Source organism: Rhinichthys klamathensis, unplaced genomic scaffold, assembly GCF_029890125.1.
Source record: "Rhinichthys klamathensis goyatoka isolate OS25496 unplaced genomic scaffold, OSU_Roscu_1.1 h1tg000204l_1, whole genome shotgun sequence".
Taxonomy (NCBI): Eukaryota; Metazoa; Chordata; class Actinopteri; order Cypriniformes; family Leuciscidae; genus Rhinichthys; species Rhinichthys klamathensis.
In genome coordinates, this window is record NW_026606729.1 from 362,809 (window position 1) to 385,000 (window position 22,192).

Genomic DNA, 22,192 nt, shown 5'->3' on the forward strand with positions numbered 1-22,192 from the left:
GATGATCTTCTACATGTGATGATGATCTTCTACATGTGATGATGATCTTCTACATGTGACGATGATCTTCTACATGTGACGATGATCTTCTACATGTGATGATGATCTTCTTCATGTGACGATGATCTTCTACATGTGATGATGATCTTCTACATGTGATGATGATCTTCTACATGTGATGATGATCTTCTACATGTGATGATGATCTTCTACATGTGACGATGATCTTCTACATGTGACGATGATCTTCTACATGTGACGATGATCTTCTACATGTAATGATGATCTTCTACATGTGATGATGATCTTCTTCATGTAACGATGATCTTCTACATGTGACGATGATCTTCTTCATGTAACGATGATCTTCTACATGTGATGATGATCTTCTACATGTGATGATGATCTTCTACATGTGACGATGATCTTCTACATGTGATGATGATCTTCTTCATGTGACGATGATCTTCTACATGTGATGATGATCTTCTACATGATCTTCTACATGTGATGATGTGATGATCTTCTACATGTGATGATGTGATGATCTTCTACATGTGATGATGTGATGATCTTCTACATGTGATGATGATCTTCTACATGTGATGATGATCTTCTACATGTGATGATGATCTTCTTCATGTGACGATGATCTTCTACATGTGATGATGATCTTCTACATGTGATGATGATCTTCTACATGTGACGATGATCTTCTACATGTGATGATGATCTTCTTCATGTGACGATGATCTTCTACATGTGATGATGATCTTCTACATGTGATGATGATCTTCTACATGTGATGATGATCTTCTTCATGTAACGATGATCTTCTACATGTGACGATGATCTTCTACATGTGATGATGATCTTCTACATGTGACGATGATCTTCTACATGTGATGATGATCTTCTTCATGTGACGATGATCTTCTACATGTGATGATGATCTTCTACATGTGATGATGATCTTCTACATGTGATGATGATCTTCTACATGTGACGATGATCTTCTACATGTGATGATGATCTTCTACATGTGATGATGATCTTCTACATGTGATGATGATCTTCTACATGTAATGATGATCTTCTACATGTGATGATGATCTTCTTCATGTAACGATGATCTTCTACATGTGACGATGATCTTCTTCATGTAACGATGATCTTCTACATGTGATGATGATCTTCTACATGTGATGATGATCTTCTACATGTGATGATGATCTTCTACATGTGATGATGATCTTCTACATGTGACGATGATCTTCTACATGTGATGATGATCTTCTTCATGTGACGATGATCTTCTACATGTGATGATGATCTTCTACATGTGATGATGATCTTCTACATGTGATGATGATCTTCTACATGTGATGATGATCTTCTACATGTGATGATGATCTTCTACATGTGATGATGATCTTCTACATGTGATGATGATCTTCTACATGTGATGATGATCTTCTTCATGTCGTTCGCAGGAGCTCATTACTCGAAGGAGAGCACTCGAGGAGGCGGACACGACCTGCACAACTTCATCTCCTCCGGCTTTGTAACACTGGGCCGAAGTCACGTCAAAGGTAACGTGATTCTATTTCGCTGCTTAATGACTGAAAACATTTGTCCATAACAAACGTTTTATTTCTCAGCTGGATAGAAATTCTCAGTGAATCTGGCTTGATCTGAAATCCTGTGATCCTGTTCTTGAAGCTCTTCTGTCCGTTTAGTCTTATGCTGTAATATGCACATCTATTAGGTAATGAAAACCCGGAAGTGAAATACTCGGAGTCGCTTTGGCAGCTTGGTTTCAATAAAAGATTAACAAGGAAGTTTCAAGTTCTGAAACTTACAGTATGTTTTATAGTACAATGGCCTCTTACATGTCAATTTCTCAGTTCACGACCCTTTAATGTTTGTTAGTTTGTGTGACCGAAGGTAGTTCCCAAAGAAGCCAAAGCTTGAGTTAAACATGTACAAGAAACGAACGGAGCTACAGAGATTTCCACACACTGCTCAAAGCTTTCAGAAATCAGTCCGCTCCACTGTTCCGGGTTTTCCATCTTCATACGGCACTTCCCAGAATAGAGTTCACAACAAAGCTGTTTTATTTTCTATTCATTTTTTATGAGATGTGCAAATTTTGCAACCATGTTATCCAAATTTAGGAGATGATTAAATGCACATTTAAACCCTAAATATTTATATTTTTCTAGCATTAACTTTAATAAACATGAAAATTAAATTTCATTTGATTATTATTTCAATAGAAATTCTAAACACAGTGGATGAAGTGGATTTGATACAGTAAACAGTAAAAAGTCCCAGTGGTTAATGTCGTCTCACTCATAGGGATTAAAAATAAACTTCACTGAAAATCAAATAAGACCTATTCTCTTAAAATAGTTTTTTATTCAGACACCCTCAACATTTGTCACATTATCACAGTTTATTCGCTATAGTTTAGAAAATGGTAATGAAATATGAGCAGAACTGAATCAGATCAGTGGATATTTGACTGGTTTTGTCCGTCCTTCTGTTAGACTCTCACACATGAATTATGTTGAATATCTGTCAGCTGTTAAATTTAACTACACAATTAGATAATACCAGTTTAGCTCAACCAGTGACCAAGCAATGCTTCATGTTGTTCAGTCTGTGTGTAAAAAGAGCATTAGCAATTACAGAAAACACACTTCAGCAGAACATGATCAGCTCAAAGTGGAGGAATCATTTCTGCTCCCAAATTTGTATAAATGTTACTGGTAGTCACTGTATGAAGAGTGTTTGGGTATAATATGTCACAGTTTACTTTATTCTGCTCTCCTCACTTACATAAATGAACTATAGTGTCCTGCACACACTAGTAAAGAAATATCAAAAATGATATCTGGTGTCTGAATAATTTTTGGTTGGACTGCATGTTATTTTGAAGATTTCTACTGAAAAGAAAGCTTTTGAACATGTTTGAAGGGTGTGTGTATCATCGTCGTCTCCACATCTGCAGTCTAACACGAGTAATGTGAATGTTGTGTAAGAATGTGGAAGGTTTGCAGCCGCTGCCTGATTTCTAACACGTACATGAAAACATCAAGCTTCATCTAATAGCCTTCGGTAAGGTGCCGTTCTTCATCCCACTCGCGTACAAGCCTTCCACATGTGTCAGCTCTCACTGGTTATGCAGCAATTAATATTCATGCGCTCTCTGCTGACTCAGACTGGCAACAATGAATCTACTCTCTGTGCAAAAGAATCGCTCATGAAAACCTGACAATATTAATGGCATTTCTGTAAGTCCTTTAAAGGGCAAGGAAACGCGGTGAGGAGTGACGTGCATCGGTGTGAGTGTTATAGCCGTCATGAGTGTGTCGTGGCTCATAACACACAACAGCTCTTAACCAGCGTAGAACAGGGGAACTCGTAGTGATCGTACCGAAATAACCATGAGAGGACAAGACAATCTCCATTAGGACTGCAATTCCATTTCCTCCAGAACAAAGCATTGACCTAAAATCCATTTATTTCCCCGTCTGTCTGCCTGCAACCTGCCGGAGACGGTTTTTTTTTTGGGTTATGTGTCTTTAGTGCCCTTTTCACAATGGCCTATTCAGCATCTGGTGGTGGTGGTGGTGGAAGGGACGGCTATTTTTGTCGTCATGAAACATGAGAGAAAGGATCTGGACGCTGCAGGGTGAATGAAAGCTTTCCAGACTGATGCGTTTCAACATGACAAAAACACCCTTCATTTCTCCGACGGCTGTGCAATATCTACAGCCCGGATTGCAATGCTCTGTAATTGGCATTTTGTTTTCACCCTGGACAAGTTAATCTTGCTTTATCTCATTTACAGGGACCTTATTTACTTTTCCTGGGGATTTTCATGACAAATGTTTAATGCATATATCTTCTAAAAGTTCATTATTTTAGACGTGCACTTGCATATAGACGGCTTTAAAGATAATGCATGGACTATGTAACATAAGCTCTAACTATAAAGGTAAAACTGTTTTGATATGAGACTGCTGACGTTGAAATGTTTCTGCAGTTTCTACATTGACAACAATCACAGTATTATTGACTGAAGTCAGTGTGTTTAACTTGACTCGGAGGAAGATGAGGCTGTGCTCTCCTAAGACCGGTTTGGAAAGACATATTTCCAGTGTTCATCGATTTAACAATCAGAGCGGCTTGAGCGTCTCACAGCCTCGGTTTAGCCATATTAAATACAGTCAAACCAAAAATTATTCAGACACCATATATTATTATTATTTATTTTTTTACTAGTGTGTGCAGGACACTATAGTTCATTTATGTAAGTGAGGAGAGCAGAATAAAGTAAACTGTGACATATTATACCCAAACACTCTTCAGTGAAATACCTGTAAAATGTATAAAATTTGGGACCAAAAATTATTCCAACACTTTGACCTGACCATGTTTTGCTGAAGTGTTTTTTCTTTAATTGCTAATGCACCTCTTTGGTATTATCTAATTGTGCAGTTATATTTAACAGCTGACAGATATTCACCATAATTCATGTGTGAGAGTCTAAACCAGTCAAATATCAAGTTCTGTTTTGTCATATTTATCACCATTTTCTAAACTATAGCGAAAAAACTGTGATAATGTGAGAAATGTTGAAGGAGTCTGAATACATTTAGGTTTGACTGTAAGTCCATTGACGACAGTGGTAAATGGACTGCATTTATATAGCGCTTTCACAGACCCAATGGCCACCAAAGCACTTTACATATTGCCTCACATTCACTCATTCACACACTCACTCACACACACACCGACGGCGGTGTCAGACATGCAAGGCCATCCAGCTCGTCGGGAGCAGTGGGGGTTAGGGGTCTATCACACACACACACACACACACACACACACACACACACTGAGCCACTGCCGCCCCAGTGACAATTGTCAATTTCTGACAATGATCACGTTTGATTCATTCCAGTGAAACCAATGTTTTCGAACACATCTCTCTTCCTGATAGTGATGCACTGAGAGTGTGTGTGTCTCTGACTCTCTCAGTGTGTGTGTGTCGGATGGCCGTTCTCTGGCTCTCTCTCAGTGTGTGTGTGTCGGATGGCCGTTCTCTGACTCTCTCAGTGTGTGTGTGTCGGATGGCCGTTCTCTGGCTCTCTCTCAGTGTGTGTGTGTCGGATGGCCGTTCTCTGGCTCTCTCTCAGTGTGTGTGTGTGTCGGATGGCCGTTCTCTGGCTCTCTCTCAGTGTGTGTGTGTCGGATGGCCGTTCTCTGGCTCTCTCTCAGTGTGTGTGTGTCGGATGGCCGTTCTCTGGCTCTCTCTCAGTGTGTGTGTGTGTCGGATGGCTGTTCTCTGGCTCTCTCTCAGTGTGTGTGTGTGTCGGATGGCTGTTCTCTGGCTCTCTCTCAGTGTGTGTGTGTGTCGGATGGCCGTTCTCTGGCTCTCTCTCAGTGTGTGTGTGTCGGATGGCCGTTCTCTGGCTCTCTCTCAGTGTGTGTGTGTGTCGGATGGCCGTTCTCTGGCTCTCTCTCAGTGTGTGTGTGTCGGATGGCCGTTCTCTGGCTCTCTCTCAGTGTGTGTGTGTCGGATGGCCGTTCTCTGGCTCTCTCTCAGTGTGTGTGTGTCGGATGGCCGTTCTCTGGCTCTCTCTCAGTGTGTGTGTGTGTCGGATGGCTGTTCTCTGGCTCTCTCTCAGTGTGTGTGTGTGTCGGATGGCTGTTCTCTTGCTCTCTCTCAGTGTGTGTGTGTCGGATGGCCGTTCTCTGGCTCTCTCTCAGTGTGTGTGTGTCGGATGGCCGTTCTCTGGCTCTCTCTCAGTGTGTGTGTGTCGGATGGCTGTTCTCTCCGTAACTAAAGCCGACATGTCGTGGAATGTTTTCCTGCTTGATAAATTGCTGTGTTTCTGTGGGTCCTGTCGTCTGATTGTTGCCATGCCACTGCTCTCCTCATCCTCACCTCTTCTGCCTTGTGCTCCAGAATAGCCCAGAGATTCACCATGGTGATTAGAAGGGTCGTCGAGGAGGCAAACTCTCGCTGTGCTGAAGCTTGTGCGCGGGCAGACGTCGAGTGCTCATGATCATGTGAATGGTGTGTTGCTCTCTGACGGCCATGGTGAACACGCTTCACATGCGGCTGATCAAGAAAACAAACTCCTCGGCCAAAAGTTCAGTCATGCATGTTTGCGTCATCACGTCATGAACCTTATTTATTAAAACTCTTAATGCCTTTAGTTCTTATTCTTAATTAATAACTTTTTTACAACAGAATTGCACCACCACTGAACTCACTGAAGCTGGACGGAGACGCTCTTCTCTTCTGGAAACTGTGTTGCATTATTCTCCTGTTATCTCTGTAAAGCTGCTCTGAAACACTGTGCCGTAAAGCGCTGTAGAAATAAAGCTGACTCGACTTGACAATCAAAGCAGAACTAATAATTATTCATATCCGTATGTATCCCAAAGTCACCGTTCATTCACACGGCTCGTTTCTGGACAGGGACAGATATGATGGGTTTTCAAGGCTCTGACCTTTGGTTCTGCTCGGCTTGAATATAGAGCAGTTCCCCGAAGACATGGAGACAGTTCTTTCACATAAACGTGTTAATATGCTAGTCCTCATGTCATCCTTCAGTAGCGCTGCGTGAGCGGGGAAGAGAAGCGGTGGTTACACACTGACCCAGGAGCTCTGGGAGTGCAGGTTTCTCCCTGTTGGGTCCGTCTTCAGCCTTATCCCTCCGCTAGAACAGATCTAACATGCATTTGAGTCTGGGACTAACTTAAGCCTCATCTGTGGAACCGGGGGAAGATCTTGCCTTCAAGTTTCTGCAATTGCGACTTTACTATATATATCTGATGGTGTGACTATTGCTTATTTTCATCTTTTATCTTACTTCTAGTCAACAGAATGTGTTAAAGGGGTCATATAATGGTACATGCACTTTTACAAGTTGATTGTACTGAAATGTGTGTTGGCAGTGCCTGTACACAACCATCATATAATGATAAAAATCCATCCAGTGTTTTTGTTTTAATCTCCTTATATGTTTTCCCCTGCCTCAAATCCAGCCGTTCGACCGCGTGACGTCACACGCTCGGAAGCCCCTCCCACGATTGTTGATTGACAGCCGGGTTTCAACACATCATAGTCTGCGCGGACCGGCACGGTCAGTGTTGATATGCTGGAGCACTGTCTATGAGCAGAATGGCTCTAAGCCAGGGGTTCTCAAAGTTTTGATAGGTGAGGGCCAATTTAGGAACCCAACATTGAACTGAGGGCCGCCAAAGTGGCGGGGGAGAAAACGAAGAAAAAAAAACTGAAAAGAAAATCCCATCTGAAATTATTTTAATGACCAGGTTGCATCTCTACAGTTTACATTAGTTGCAATAAACACATTTTAATTCATAACTGAGGCTAAACCTGGCAAAACTTGTGAAAATTTTGGGGGGGAGAGAAATAAACTTTTAAAATAGAAGCTTACCAAACAAGTCATCATCATCATTAATTTCTATCATTGCTTGTCAGTCGCGTTTCCATTATTGCAGATTTGCATATTATTATCTATCTTTTTTAACCCGTAACTGAAAAACGAAAAATGAACAGTTGTTGTCTTTTTAAAACGCAAAGTTGAACAAAATTTTAATTTGAACTGGCTTCACCAACTGCTGCGCAAAAAAAGTAAATATCGACAGACTTTTTCAGATTTTTGTTTAAATGACTTTTTGAAAGCTGTCTTTTTTAAAATATTCACTAAAATACTTTTTTAAATATTCACAAATTAATATGGAAAACATGTCGATTTTACTGGTTTTCTATAAGGCCAAATTAGAACCTGGAATTTATATTTTTCCCGCAGTGATGAATGAGAAGAGCCATATAGCCTGTACGTGTCTGATCTAGCCTGATTTATAGGTGAGTTATAGGCTAATGATAATAAATGCGTCTGAAAAAACAGCGAGGCATTTTAATTGTTTATTAATAAACTATTGTTTTCTAAGTGTCGGCTAAAAACATATCTCCATCTCCGCTGTTAAGCAGATGCGCTTTTAGAGAGAAATCCACCTTTCATACGGATTACATAATCAGGTATTTGCTTTCGATTCGAGTTTGTTTGTTTAAAAGTGCACATTTTAAGCTTTAGCCTACATAGGCTATATTTTGTTTCAGTTCTCGCGCTCCAGTTCACGGAGATCATGAAAGCGCGTAGTAGCCTAGGCTACTGATTGTTTTATTTTATTTTACAAAAGCACGTTTTCTTGTTATGAGTTTACACAAATAAAAGTAGTTGCGAATAATGCATTATTATTTTCTGTATGACCAGAAATGATAGACTAGTTTAAGTTGTTTCCACTGTTGATAGGAAAATGCAAGTGTTCGCGCCCGCGAACATTTTGAAAGGTAATGGAAACACGGCTATTAATAAGCTTGACATTGTTAAGATTATTATTAAGTCACATTGAATATTGATTACTTGGTCAACATACCCTTTTAAATTGCAATGGGATTTGTGGTGCTGGTTTCGGTTGGCCACGATTCCTATTCCTGTGTAGACAACCACTGTTCCTGGTGGCCTTGGGAGTGAGGTCAAGTGCGATCGGTCGGTCGGACCATGTAATTACCGCTTATGCCTATGGATGCCGCTAAACACCACTAAACGGAGATATTCATTTTTTCAAAGCAATAGTTTTAACAGTTTTACAGATGTTATCGCGGGCCGCCAGAAATGTTTCGGCGGGCCGCCATTGGCCCGCGGGCCGCACTTTGAGAACCTATGCTCTAAGCGATTGTGGTGTTCTGTTCTTGGGTGCAATAATGAACACAGTCATTTTAATGTTCCTGAATCCGAACCGCTGAAGACGCAGTGGCTGAGTTTGTTTTCGAAGGGAATATTCCCCACGAGCAACGTCAATGCTCTCATGTTTGCGCGAATCATTTCTCACCAGACTGCTTTATAAACGAGGGTGAGTATAAAGCTGGTTTTGCTAAGAAGCTGCTCATTAAAAAAAAGGATCGGTACCAGATATTCGTGTTCCTGCTGAACCTCTAGAACAACTGAAGTGAGTGTAACGTTTTATTAAACTTTATATTAATATTTATATTAATCTTTGCAAATCGCTTCACGATGAATGAGTCTAAGGTTTACACTCAGGGTACATTACGGCATGTTTTCTATGTACGACGTTCTCAATATAATTCATAATCCCACGTTTTTAATGAACAATGCGTTATGGTTATTGTGTTATTGTGTTACAAACGGTGTACACACAGAACAGAGGGGCGGAGTCAGCAAAGCTCATTATCATTTAAAGGCATATGCACTGAAACGGCGTGCTGAAAACAGAGCTGTTTTTGACCACGTAAAATAAGTGTTTTCTTACAATACTAATGAGAATTTTTAATTAAAGTATATTACAAACTTTTAATTTAGACCCTAAAGAATCATATTAGCTTGTAAAAAATGGCATTATATGACCCCTTTAAAGGGACCATCAAAAATAAAGTGAAACCCCGAGGTCTGGAACCCATTAAAGGGTTATTCCTGAGTGATGTTTCTCTCTGAGAGCATCTCGTTTTGGCCATCCATAAATGTTTAAGTAATCTTCAAATTCAGTCCTTTTTCCCACTCATTTGAAAAACAATCTTTTGAAATATCCATTCCAATAATAAAAGTCAGTCTGACAGATATTAAAATGCTCTGAAATTCTCTTATTATTCTTGAGCTGAGAACTCATTGGCATTTCTCCCATGATATGTTAAATATTGTTGATTTGCATATCAGTTTTGGAATATCTTTCGGACTGCGCGCTTTGATTGACGGCCTCCAGATCAGATGGGGTTTTAAACCGACATTGATTGTTTAGTCTGGTCTAACTCCGCCAGGCTTGATCGGTTCCTGCGATCCTTCATTATTCTGATGCAGGGAATGATTATATCACAAAACATGCTTTGCTTTGATTGACAGAACAACTGGTGGGTGGAAGGATTGGATTTTGAGCGATTTATCCGTGGCTGAAAAGTTATTAACACACACCTCCTTCTCTCATAAGCAACATTAAATCATCCTGACTGACGCCTGATTGCAGTTTATGATGTTGTGGGAATACGGTGCCACTGAGACCAAAGCTGTGTGAGTCTCGGCGCCACCGGTGGGTTTGATAGCCTCTGGACGGGAATGTTTGTCCTTAAACGAGTAGATTTGTAAAGCACTAGCGCTGGTGTTTGGAAACTGATTAGGAGAGCGCAAACACTGCAAGCCAGAACACCAATGGGTTTTTAACAGCGTTGAGGAATGTGCAATTATGCAAACACAAGTAAACACATTAGCTGTGAAAATTAAAATAAGAGAAACCAGATGCCGTGGATCCGGCTTGGCTTCAGTAAAGTGTATGCGTGTGACGTCTGAGTGGCAGAAACACCGAGTGGCAGCATTTGTTTTCAGCCGCGAAAAACACACAAAACACAATAAAACAGGAAAGAGCTTTGAGATTGACTGAACAACTAGATTTTACAAGAAATTCATCATTTTGTGTCAATATGCAGAATCACGGGGTAAAATCATACCCTATCTATTGTATTGTTATATATTGTATTGACAACTCATCAATTAAATATTTACCATCGTACATTCTGCATAATTTAATGTTTTTAAATAAACACTGACAAAAAACTACACAAGTTTAAGGGCTGTATGATATGATGATATATGTAAGTGATCACATGGATTTAGATCTATATTGTATTTATATAAAGCATTCACAGGCAAATTTGCTGTATGTATTTCCCCGGCGTGGAAATCAGGCTCATATAAATGTCAGAAACACGATTCCCGCTGCATGTCAGTATCCTCGATCTCTGGGTCTCTGGTGAGTTGTTATTCACACTATATCGAGTCCAACCTTTAGTTTAAACTGATGATCGTTTGTTTTACTGGCGTTTTCGCAGTTTCTCGTGTGAAATGCAGTCCCTCCGCAGCTCTTCTGCCGCTCAGTGTGCTGGATAGCCCCGCCCACGAGAACCTGATTGGCCGGCTGCACTCGCTCTTCTGATTGGCTGTGATTGAGTCACGGTTTCTCCCTCAGTGTGGACAGATAAATGATTCGTCACATCGACAGCCTCTTCAACCCGGAGTCCTGCAGAGTTGAGCTCCAGTCCTAATCAAACACGCCTGAAACACACGAGGCCGGCGCGCCGTCGGAACCGTCACAATCCTTACCGGCAATCTCATTAGTGTGACAACAATCAGGAAAATCCAGAAACAGCGGATCTGTAAATGTCAGCGCAGTCGTGCTCCTCTCGCTCCAGGACCCAAACACCAAGAGAAATCACGTCTGAAATCCTTCCGGCTCAAGGAGGAGATTGTGCTTCATTTGCTAGAAACTCAGGCCTCGTCCACACTAATGTGTGCGTTTGGCCTTCCGTCACACTGAGACGGCGTTCTTATTAATGAAAACAAACCTTTTTGAAAACACTTTCCAAAGCGCTGGTTTCGCGCTGTAGTGTGGACTGGGAAAACTGAGGTATTTGAAAACGATGATGTAAGTTTAGTCATGTGACGCATGTTGAACCCAGGCTAGGTCTACATTAATCCGGATACATGTGAAAGCGGCGTTTGCGTTCCAGTCGCTCTCCGTCCACACTAGCGTTTCCAGGCGTTCTCCAAGAGTTTCTCATCCACACTAAACCCTCACAGAAGCTCACTGATGATGCAGACGGGGGATAAATAATAAAGCTATCGCTCAATTCTTCTGGCAGGATCATTTCATTCAGCAAATATCTCAGCATTCACTGATCGTCCGGGTCGCTCTCACTCACTGTTATATGTCCGTCTAAAGCGAAACTGTTTCACCGCAGGACAGCAGATGCGAGTGAGTTTCTGTCATGTGCAGGACTGTGATGTGAAGAGAACAGCACAATCCCGCTGTAAACACACACATCTATTGGTTCAACATGACTAAACTTGCGTCATCGTTTTCAAATACGCCAGTTCTCCCAGTCCACACTACAGCGCGGACACAGCGCTTTCAAATTTATCCACTTGGGAAAGTGTTTTCATATCCGAGGGAGTTTCCTGACAGCAAACATGAGGCTTTTTTTAAATATCCTTCATTATCCCATATTTTATCCATTTATCCTTTATGTTTAGATTTTTATGTTTATGGAGCTTTTATCTTGATTTAGTATTTTTCTTTTTCATTTGCTGCTGTGAAAGCCGAGCTAACGGGAAATATTAAAATCAAGTTTTCTTCATGATGGGACGATGTGTGGGGAAATAATATTGCCAGACTTTAGAGAACATTCATGCAAAAAAAATTTATTTTATATGCCAACAGCTTTATGCTGATTGACAGGTCTTTCGCGGGAGATGAAATGTCTTGAACGGATCATTTATTATGCAAGAGAACATTTGATCATAAACTTTTACACACAGTCAGACCTAGAAACACTAGTTTAGGTTTTATTTCCCAAGTGATGGAGATGCTTCTTAAATATTTCTGTGGTTATATTTCTGATCTTTTTCATCTTCTCGTTACACGATTCCTTTATTTCACACTGATGTGAGATTCTCATTCCCAGATCTGTAAGAGAAACCTTTTTCCCGCCGACGAGCTGGACGACGGAGGAACGGGCCGAGACTAACACTCATGTACAGTATCAGCCAGTTTTTATCAGGGCTCGTTACAGTAAGTGCTGGAAGAGTAGGCATCGATCTTCCATGCGAATGATCTTTGAAGAATCCGTACGCGACGCGGGGAACGAGTTCGGGAACATCATGTTGGCGTTCGACACTCTTCATGAGCTCCAGCCAGAAGCTTCACACCAGCAGATTATTCACACGTAATGGAAATGAACATCTCACACTGTGCCGAGCTGATTAACTCTGCACTCGCTCTCCGCTTCCGTGTCCTCCGTAAACAGCTCATAATGAAGCGGCTGATTGTGGATCTCCTCAGATAAACTGGTGCCATGCGGATCCTTCATGCAGGACTCGTCGGCCGTCGCCCGCTGGGGTTCCTCTTCTCTTATATCGTGCATCATAAGAATCCATGTTGTACACTCACACACACACACACACACACCATCACCTGCCTAAAACCATCATGGAACGTTGATTGTGTGATTATTGCGTTAGTATCGATTCATTAACAATTACCAGGGGAGTCTGAGCCCAAATACTGCAGAGAACCAAAGATTCAGGATTAGCTTTCTCCTCCTAGTCGTTTCTGTTTTCTTTATATGAAATGCTGCAGTTTAGCATGTGTGTGTTCCCTCGCTCCCCGTGATCCACGACTCGACGCTGATGCTGATAATGCAGAGAATTTCATAGTTCCTGTCGATCAATACTGTACTTTACAGTGACAGCTGTTACACACACACACAGAGAGAGAGAGAGAGAGAGAGAGAGTGAGAGAGTGAGAGAGAGAGAGAGACACACACACACATTTTGCAGTGATGGCTGGAGGGTTTCAGTGCAGTGTGTGTGTGTGTGTGTGTGTGTGTGTGTGAATGCAGTGATGGCTGGAGGGTTTCAGTGCAGTGTGTGTGTGTGTGTGTGTGTGTGTGTGTGTGAATGCAGTGATGGCCAGAGGGTTTCAGTGCAGTGTGTGTGTGTGTGTGTGTGTGTGTGTGAATGCAGTGATGGCCAGAGGGTTTCAGTGCAGTGTGTGTGTGTGTGTGTGTGTGTGTGTGAATGCAGTGATGGCCGGAGGGTTGTGCGTGTCGAGCCTTTCAACGCTCTTTATCCGTGACTGTATTGACAATATCACAGTGGCTTTCTGCTGAAATATGATACTCGCAGCTGATTAATGTTCTGTGTGTGTAGGGCAGTCACGGCCAGGCTAGAAAGAGACGTATAGTATTTGAAGAATCTGTGTATTCAATATGACAGACAGTAAATTATGGCATCTCTTTTATTTTATTATGGTAATGCGGTAACACTGGCCTCACTTCCCGACGCTACAAATTGAATTATAAATTGTGTCAGTTCATATTGAAAGATGACTTTCTCTCTCACTCTCTCTCTCTCCCTCTCTCCTCTCTTCTCTCTTCTCTCTCTCTCTCTCTCTCTCTCTCTCTCTCTCTCTCTCTCTCTCTCTCTCTCTCTCTCTACTCTCTCTCTCTCTCTCTCTCTCTCTCTCTCTCTCTCTTTCTCTCTCTCTCTCTCTCTCTCTCTCTCTCTCTCTCTCTCTCTCACTCTCTCTCTCTCTCTCTCTCTCTCTCTCTCTCTCTCTCTCTCTTCTCTCTCTCTCTCTCTCACTCTCTCTCTCTCTCTCTCTCTCTCTCTCTCTCTGCGTCGGGTGGAAATGAAATGGACTCGGATCTCATTGTCTGTAGGATCTTCTGAGAGCACGAAACATCTGAGATTAGCAGAAATCATCTCTAACCAGCAGTGCGTTCATGAATACATTAGCAGATGAAGGGCGAAGCACAGGAGGAGACGTGTGTGTGTGTGTGTGTGTGTGTGTGTGAACGTCACGTTTATGTTCTCGTTTGATCTCAGTCCTGCTTCTGAACCCTTGACTTTCACATGAAGCGCAGGAGCTCCTATAGATGGATTACATACATCACGATTTAATAAACTCATTCAGATTGAATAAACCGCAGACACACAAGGTGACCTATTTATTGTAGGAGGCGTGAACCTCATCATGCCTAATGTTTCTCAGGAAGCAAAATATAGATACTAATGTAGATCTCGAGCTCGACTCCTGCGAGGCGAACGCTGCTTTAGGGTTGTGATCTATTATTCATATAAAGACAGAAGCAAGAGCGGTGCGTTTCTGTGTGTTTGGTGAATACAGTTCTTCGTTCAAAGATTCTGTCACCACAATAATGATGGTAATATCATTATATCAGGCTCTATTAACTGTTTAAAAAATGTTTTTTTTTATCAGTCAAAAATGTACAGTACAACTGTCCTGATATCATAGTGAAGAAGAAGAAAGCCTCATTAAAAGAATGAAATTATTTGGTTAAACATATTTTTTATAAAAGAAAATTGTATTTATACAGTACATTTGCTTTACAGTAAACTTAAACTTCTACAACCTTTTTACATTTTCATGTTTTTAACTTCTGCAATAATCAGTGTCTTTAAACAGAGATCAGCATTAGGTCTGAATTCGTGAACTGCAACCAAGTCGTTTGTCAAGTCGTTTGCCTTTTTATTATTCAGTTATTTAATTATTAACCCTAACCCTAACCCTTCACTTATTATAGGTAGCAGCTAATTCACACTAAGTGAAAATAGCGATAGATTCTGTTTACACTACGCAAAAATAGCAATGTTTTCTTTGCAACAACTGTTGGGTTCAAGTCTGCAGGTGTTCAAGTGTTCAGGTGTTCAAGTTGTGCAGGTTCGGGTGTTCAGTTCTTCAGGTGTTCAGGTTGTGCAGGTTCAGGTGTTCAGGTATTCGGGTATTCGGGTGTTCAGTTCTTCGGGTGTTCAGTTCTTCGGGTGTTCAGGTGTTCAGTTCTTCGGGTGTTCAGGTGTTCAGGTGTTCAGGTGTTCGGGTATTCGGGTGTTCAGGTGTTCAGTTCTTCGGGTGTTCAGGTGTTCAGTTCTTCGGGTGTTCAGGTGTTCAGGTGTTCAGTTCTTCGGGTGTTCAGGTGTTCAGGTGTTCGGGTATTCGGGTGTTCAGTTCTTCAGGTGTTCAGGTTGTGCAGGTTGTGCAGGTGTTCAGGTGTTCAGGTTGTGCAGGTGTTCAGGTGTTCAGGTTGTGCAGGTGTTCAGGTTGTGCAGGTGTGCAGGTTTTCAGGTCTTCAGGTTGTGCAGGTCTTCAGGTTGTGCAGGTGTTCAGGTTGTGCAGGTGTTCAGGTGTTCAGGTTGTGCAGGTGTTCAGGTGTGCAGGTGTGCAGGTGTTCAGGTGTTCAGGTTGTGCAGGTGTTCAGGTTGTGCAGGTGTGCAGGTTTTCAGGTCTTCAGGTTGTGCAGGTGTTCAGGTTGTGCAGGTGTGCAGGTTTTCAGGTCTTCAGGTTGTGCAGGTCTTCAGGTTGTGCAGGTGTTCAGGTTGTGCAGGTGTTCAGGTGTTCAGGTTGTGCAGGTGTTCAGGTGTGCAGGTGTGCAGGTGTTCAGGTATTCAGGTATTCAGGTGTTCAGTTCTTTGGATGTTCAGGTTGTGCAGGTTGTGCAGGTGTTCAGGTTGTGCAGGTGTTCAGGTTGTGCAGGTGTTCAGGTGTGCAGGTGTTCAGGTATTCAGGTGTTCAGGTGTTCAGTTCTTCGGGTGTTCAGGTATTCGGGTGTTCAGTTCTTCGGGTGTTCAGTTCTTCGGGTGTTCAGGTATTCGGGTGTTCAGTTCTTCGGGTGTTCAGTTCTTCGGGTGTTCAGGTATTCGGGTGTTCAGTTCTTCGGGTGTTCAGTTCTTCGGGTGTTCAGTTCTTCGGGTGTTCAGTTCTTCAGGTGTTCAGGTGTTCAGTTCTTCGGGTGTTCAGTTCTTCGGGTGTTCAGGTATTCGGGTGTTCAGTTCTTCGGGTGTTCAGTTCTTCAGGTGTTCAGGTATTCGGGTGTTCAGTTCTTCAGGTGTTCAGTTCTTCGGGTGTTCAGTTCTTCGGGTGTTCAGGTATTCGGGTGTTCAGTTCTTCGGGTGTTCAGTTCTTCAGGTGTTCAGGTATTCGGGTGTTCAGGTGTTCAGTTCTTCGGGGGTTCAGTTCTTCGGGTGTTCAGGTGTTCAGTTCTTCGGGTGTTCAGGTGTTCAGTTCTTCGGGGGTTCAGTTCTTCGGGTGTTCAGTTCTTCAGGTGTTCAGGTGTTCAGTTTTTCGGGTGTTCAGTTCTTCGGGTGTTCGGGTATTCGGGTGTTCAGTTCTTCGGGTGTTCAGTTCTTCAGGTGTTCAGGTGTTCGGGTGTTCAGTTCTTCGGGTGTTCAGTTCTTCAGGTGTTCAGGTATTCGGGTGTTCAGTTCTTCGGGTGTTCAGTTCTTCGGGTGTTCAGGTATTCGGGTGTTCAGTTCTTCAGGTTTTCAGGTGTTCAGGTGTTCAGTTCTTCGGGTGTTCAGTTCTTCAGGTGTTCAGGTATTCGGGTGTTCAGTTCTTCGGGTGTTCAGTTCTTCGGGTGTTCAGTTCTTCGGGTGTTCAGGTATTCGGGTGTTCAGGTATTCGGGTTTTCAGGTGTTCAGGTTGTGCAGGTTCAGGTGTTCAGGTGTTCAGGTATTCAGGTGTTCAGTTCTTTGGATGTTCAGGTTGTGCAGGTTCAGGTGTTCAGTTCTTTGGATGTTCAGTTCTTCGGGTGTTCAGGTGTTCAGTTCTTCGGGTGTTCAGTTCTTCAGGTGTTCAGGTATTCGGGTGTTCAGTTCTTCGGGTGTTCAGTTCTTCAGGTGTTCAGGTGTTCAGTTCTTCGGGTGTTCAGTTCTTCGGGTGTTCAGTTATTCGGGTGTTCAGGTATTCGGGTGTTCAGTTCTTCGGGTGTTCAGGTGTTCAGTTCTTCGGGTGTTAAGTTCTTCATGTGTTCAGGTATTCGGGTGTTCAGTTCTTCGGGTGTTCAGTTCTTCGGGTGTTCAGGTATTCGGGTGTTCAGTTCTTCGGGTTTTCAGGTGTTCAGGTTGTGCAGGTTCAGGTGTTCAGGTATTCAGGTATTCAGGTGTTCAGTTCTTTGGATGTTCAGGTTGTGCAGGTTCAGGTGTTCAGTTCTTTGGATGTTCAGGTTGTGCAGGTTGTGCAGGTGTTCAGGTTGTTAGGTGTTCAGGTGTTCAGTTCTTCGGGTGTTCAGTTCTTCAGGTGTTCAGGTGTTCAGTTCTTCGGGTGTTCAGGTATTCGGGTGTTCAGTTCTTCGGGTGTTCAGTTCTTCGGGTGTTCAGGTGTTCAGTTCTTTTCGCTTGTTCAGTTCTTCGGGTGTTCAGGCATTCGGGTGTTCAGTTCTTCGGGTGTTCAGGTATTCGGGTGTTCAGTTCTTCGGGTTTTCAGGTGTTCAGGTTGTGCAGGTTCAGGTGTTCAGGTGTTCAGTTCTTTGGATGTTCAGGTTGTGCAGGTTCAGGTGTTCAGGTCTTTGGGTGTTCAGGTGTTCAGTTCTTTGGATGTTCAGGTTGTGCAGGTTCAGGTGTTCAGGTCTTTGGGTGTTCAGGTGTTCAGTTCTTTGGATGTTCAGGTTGTGCAGGTTTAGGTGTTCAGGTCTTTGGGTGTTCAGGTATTCAGGTGTTCAGTTCTTCGGGTGTTCAGGTGTTCAGGTATTCAGGTGTTCAGGTATTCGGGTGTTCAGGTATTCGGGTGTTCAGGTATTCGGGTGTTCAGGTGTTCAGGTATTCGGGTGTTCAGTTATTTGGGTGTTCAGGTGTTCAGGTATTCGGGTGTTCAGGTGTTCAGGTTGTGCAGGTTCAGGTGTTCAGGTCTTTGGGTGTTCAGGTATTCAGGTGTTCAGTTCTTCGGGTGTTCAGGTGTTCAGGTATTCGGGTGTTCAGGTATTCGGGTGTTCAGGTGTTCAGGTATTCGGGTGTTCAGGTGTTCAGGTATTCGGGTGTTCAGGTATTCGGGTGTTCAGGTGTTCAGGTATTCGGGTGTTCAGGTATTCGGGTGTTCAGGTTGTGCAGGTTCAGGTATTCGGGTATTCGGGTGTTCAGTTCTTCGGGTGTTCAGTTCTTCGGGTGTTCAGGTGTTCAGGTGTTCAGGTGTTCGGGTATTCGGGTGTTCAGGTGTTCAGGTGTTCAGGTGTTCAGGTTGTGCAGGTTCAGGTGTTCAGGTATTCGGGTATTCGGGTGTTCAGTTCTTCGGGTGTTCAGGTATTCGGGTGTTCAGTTCTTCGGGTGTTCAGGTGTTCAGGTATTCGGGTGTTCAGTTCTTCGGGTGTTCAGGTATTTGGGTGTTCAGTTCTTCGGGTGTTCAGGTGTTCAGGTTGTTCAGGTGTTCAGGTGTTCAGGTGTTCAGTTCTTCGGGTGTTCAGGTGTTCAGGTGTTCAGTTCTTCGGGTGTTCAGGTATTCGGGTGTTCAGTTCTTCGGGTGTTCAGGTATTTGGGTGTTCAGTTCTTCGGGTGTTCAGGTGTTCAGGTGTTCAGTTCTTCGGGTGTTCAGGTGTTCAGGTTTTGCAGGTTCAGGAGTTCAGGTGTTCAGGTGTTCAGTTCTTCGGGTGTTCAGGTGTTCAGGTGTTCAGGTATTCAGGTGTTCAGGTTGCACATCAGCGTGCTTCTTTTTGTTAATGTATTAATATAGGTGTTGAAGGAGATCTTCATGTGTTCTGTGAGCGTGGCCTGTGAAACGGGCCGGTTCTGAAGAGCACGTTGTGTAACTCATTGAGTCGCACCGGCAGCACATGTGAGTTCAGACTCCCACTGAGAGCTAATGGATGGAGGGCCCTTTATGTCATTCTCCAGCAGAATAAATGCTTCAGACGGGACTCTTACAATAGCCCAGATCTGGAGTGCAATTAGATGAATCAGCACAATCACTCCTGAAGGAAAGGTTTTAATGCCTTTTCATTTTGATAATCTTATATGTGCAAACAATTATAAGCCTGTGACTTTTGTAAGAAATTCAGTGATGTTATATGCTAAGATAGTTTGTATATTTTTTTCTCCACCGACTGGTTTTGTGCGTCACATATATGACAGCATTTTATGATCAGTCCGCTCCAGATCCGGGTTTTCATTCTCACATATTACACAGATAAGCAAAGTGATATAAACAGTGAATATTAGCTGCTCAACCAAACATATTTGAGGAGCAGAACTGAATGTTGTACAAGACAAGAGTGAAGCTCTCAGTCTAATCTGATCTAATCTGCAATATTCAAATAAAAATGAAGATTTGGTGATGGCACAGGATAAAAAGACTTAGAGAGCAGATCCGAGGTGATGTTGTAAATCCTGACGGATCTCCCTGTGTGTCTGAGAAAACTGGATGTGTGTCAGGAAGAGCGGCAACCTTCCAGTCTCTCTTGTGAAGCCAACACGCAAGTGAATTAAACTGCAGTTCATCGACTGGCCACTAGAGACAGGCTCCAAAAAAAACTCAGTCCCATAGACCCGCATGTTAAAATGCCTTTACAGCAGAAAAAAAACAGCCTGGAACAAAAAGTGGTTTCGGTCTATATAGCTAATTTTGCCCTTCATGATGACTGTGAGGGGGATGAATTTTTTTTTATAACTCATCCGTTTATACAATATTAAGCCTTAAAGTTTTGCATAATTAAGGGCGTGGCCACTTGAGTGACAGGTGGATTGCCGCATTAGCATCACGTTACTACCTCAGCTAATCCCGCCGCTGAACTTGCCATCTCTGCCGTGTTTGTGCTTTTTTCAGGATTATTCCATACAATTTAGTACATGCATTATACCTTCGCTCACGCCGTTGCATTCCGTCGACGGCGAGTATCGAGAGAACATCTGGCGCTGTATTACAGGTGTTTTCCTCTGTGAACATGCACTAATGGATGTCTGACAATTTCGTTGCTTTTTGCAGTTTTCAGAATTAAAGGTGAACTAAGTAACTTTTTTACCTTAACCGAACAGCTTTGGAATCATTGTAATGTTTATATTACTGATTTCGTGTTGAATGGTGGTCGTCTCGCACCCCCTGGTGCCTGTGAGCCGCAAAACCACCCTTGCAACTTTGGGCCGCCGGCCTCAGTGTTAGGAAGTATTGTGTGATATCAGGTCTCGCGAGGTAACGAATTGCTTTACGGCAAAAAACAGATCTGATAAAATTCTGATAAAATGAGCATCAAACAGAAATAACCCGGCGCCGTATACATGTGGTGTTGGGCGCGCGCAGCTCTTAAAGGGGCCATACCTTATTTCCACTCGTTACAGCGTCCATCCTACTGAACAGGTACCGGTGTACAGGGGAAGAGGATCCGGCCGTGAGTGCGAGCCATCTCTGCTCGGCGTGAGATTTGGTGACGGGGGGGGGGGGGGTGGGGGGGCTAGAGACGAGTGAGATTGGGGGGGGGGGGGGGGGTCTCGCTCGCGCAAGGTCTCTCGCTCGCTCTACGCGGTTTGGAGCACAATCTCTGTCTCGCATGCACGCTCGCTCTAGATAACGGGAGATTTTTAACGAATTTGCGGTATAACTAGTCGATCACGAGTGGCTCAACAGGTAGATATATAGATAAACTCATCTTCCAGGCATTTGACCGCCCGGGTTGACACTTCAGCGTGAGAAATCGGGAGTGTGGCGTGTGAGCGTGTGAAACCAATCAAATGCGGGTGTCTCACGGCCAATGCGTGAGAGTTGGCAGCTATGTAGATGCACACCCTTATATTCAAACGCGCACACCTGTGGACTGAACCAGTGATGCGCATGTGCACGCCGTGTGCGTTTCCGCGGGTTTGCGTTTTTGAGGTTTGCGCAGAGATAACGATAATCGTTTGCACCTTCGAACCTAGTTCAAGAAGTGCGTTCTCGAGACACAGGCACTGTTCTGTGCGGATGGGCGGCCGGAGCGCGTTAAGAGTTTTCCTGCTAGAGCGGTGTCGTGTTAGCGGCCCCTGGGTTAATAACTAATGACCTTCGCAACGAAAGTGAATCAAAATTGCGTGCTCAGATCAATATTGTAATTTACTGAATAATACATTTTTAACTAGCAGAATAATACAGCTTCACGACACACAAAGTCTCACTTTTAGCTATTATAGCTTTTCTGAGGGCAAAAACATGAACTTTTACCTTTGGCTTTACATCATCGAGTCAGCGGTGACTTAGTCTCGCGTAGCCAGACCTTCAGACAGACGGCTGAAGGTCTGGAATTCATAGCAGCTTTCTTTGGCCAAGGCCCGCCCATAAGGCCGTTTGACCGACATGTAAAACAACCAATTACAGATCGTTTCGTTCAGCGTCACGTTTCGGGACGTGGAAATGTCCCCACAACAACAGACCGGCGTGCAACAAGTCAGTCAGCATAGAAAATCAAAGAAGGAGAAGAAAACTTCAAGAGTCTATGCCGTGAACCTCGCATACTTTTGAGAATCCTACGTTTAGCTGATCTTGATAAATGCTCATTGTCACTCATGTAAACACAACGTTAGTTTTTCTTCCGCAATCACACGTCTGCGCTTTGTTTCCCGGCGGACCGAAAATAAACGCGACACTCGCACCCCCCGGAAATCCGATAAAATTCAACCAATCAGATGACGACTTCGACATTCCTGAAGTGTTTCCACTTAAGTGTACCATATGCATCAGACGTTTAGCCAACTTTCTGTGGGCGTGACGTCTGAGGCTGAGACTAGCGGTGACTTGGCGGCACTGCCAGTAGCATATAGCATTAGCTCCTCAG

General features: G+C 43.3%; 1 protein-coding gene across 9 annotated transcripts in view; it reads left to right on the forward strand.

The window, feature by feature from the left end:
- The window catches only part of LOC130096648 (protein shisa-6), a 90,107-nt gene that overhangs the window by 14,632 nt on the left and 53,283 nt on the right, over positions 1 to 22,192 (forward strand). For all 9 annotated transcript variants that reach the window (XM_056263237.1, XM_056263242.1, XM_056263238.1 and 6 more), the window contains exon 3: positions 1,494 to 1,592. In XM_056263237.1, the coding sequence (XP_056119212.1) occupies positions 1,494 to 1,592 (99 nt within the window). The remainder of the gene's footprint in view (positions 1 to 1,493; positions 1,593 to 22,192) is intronic.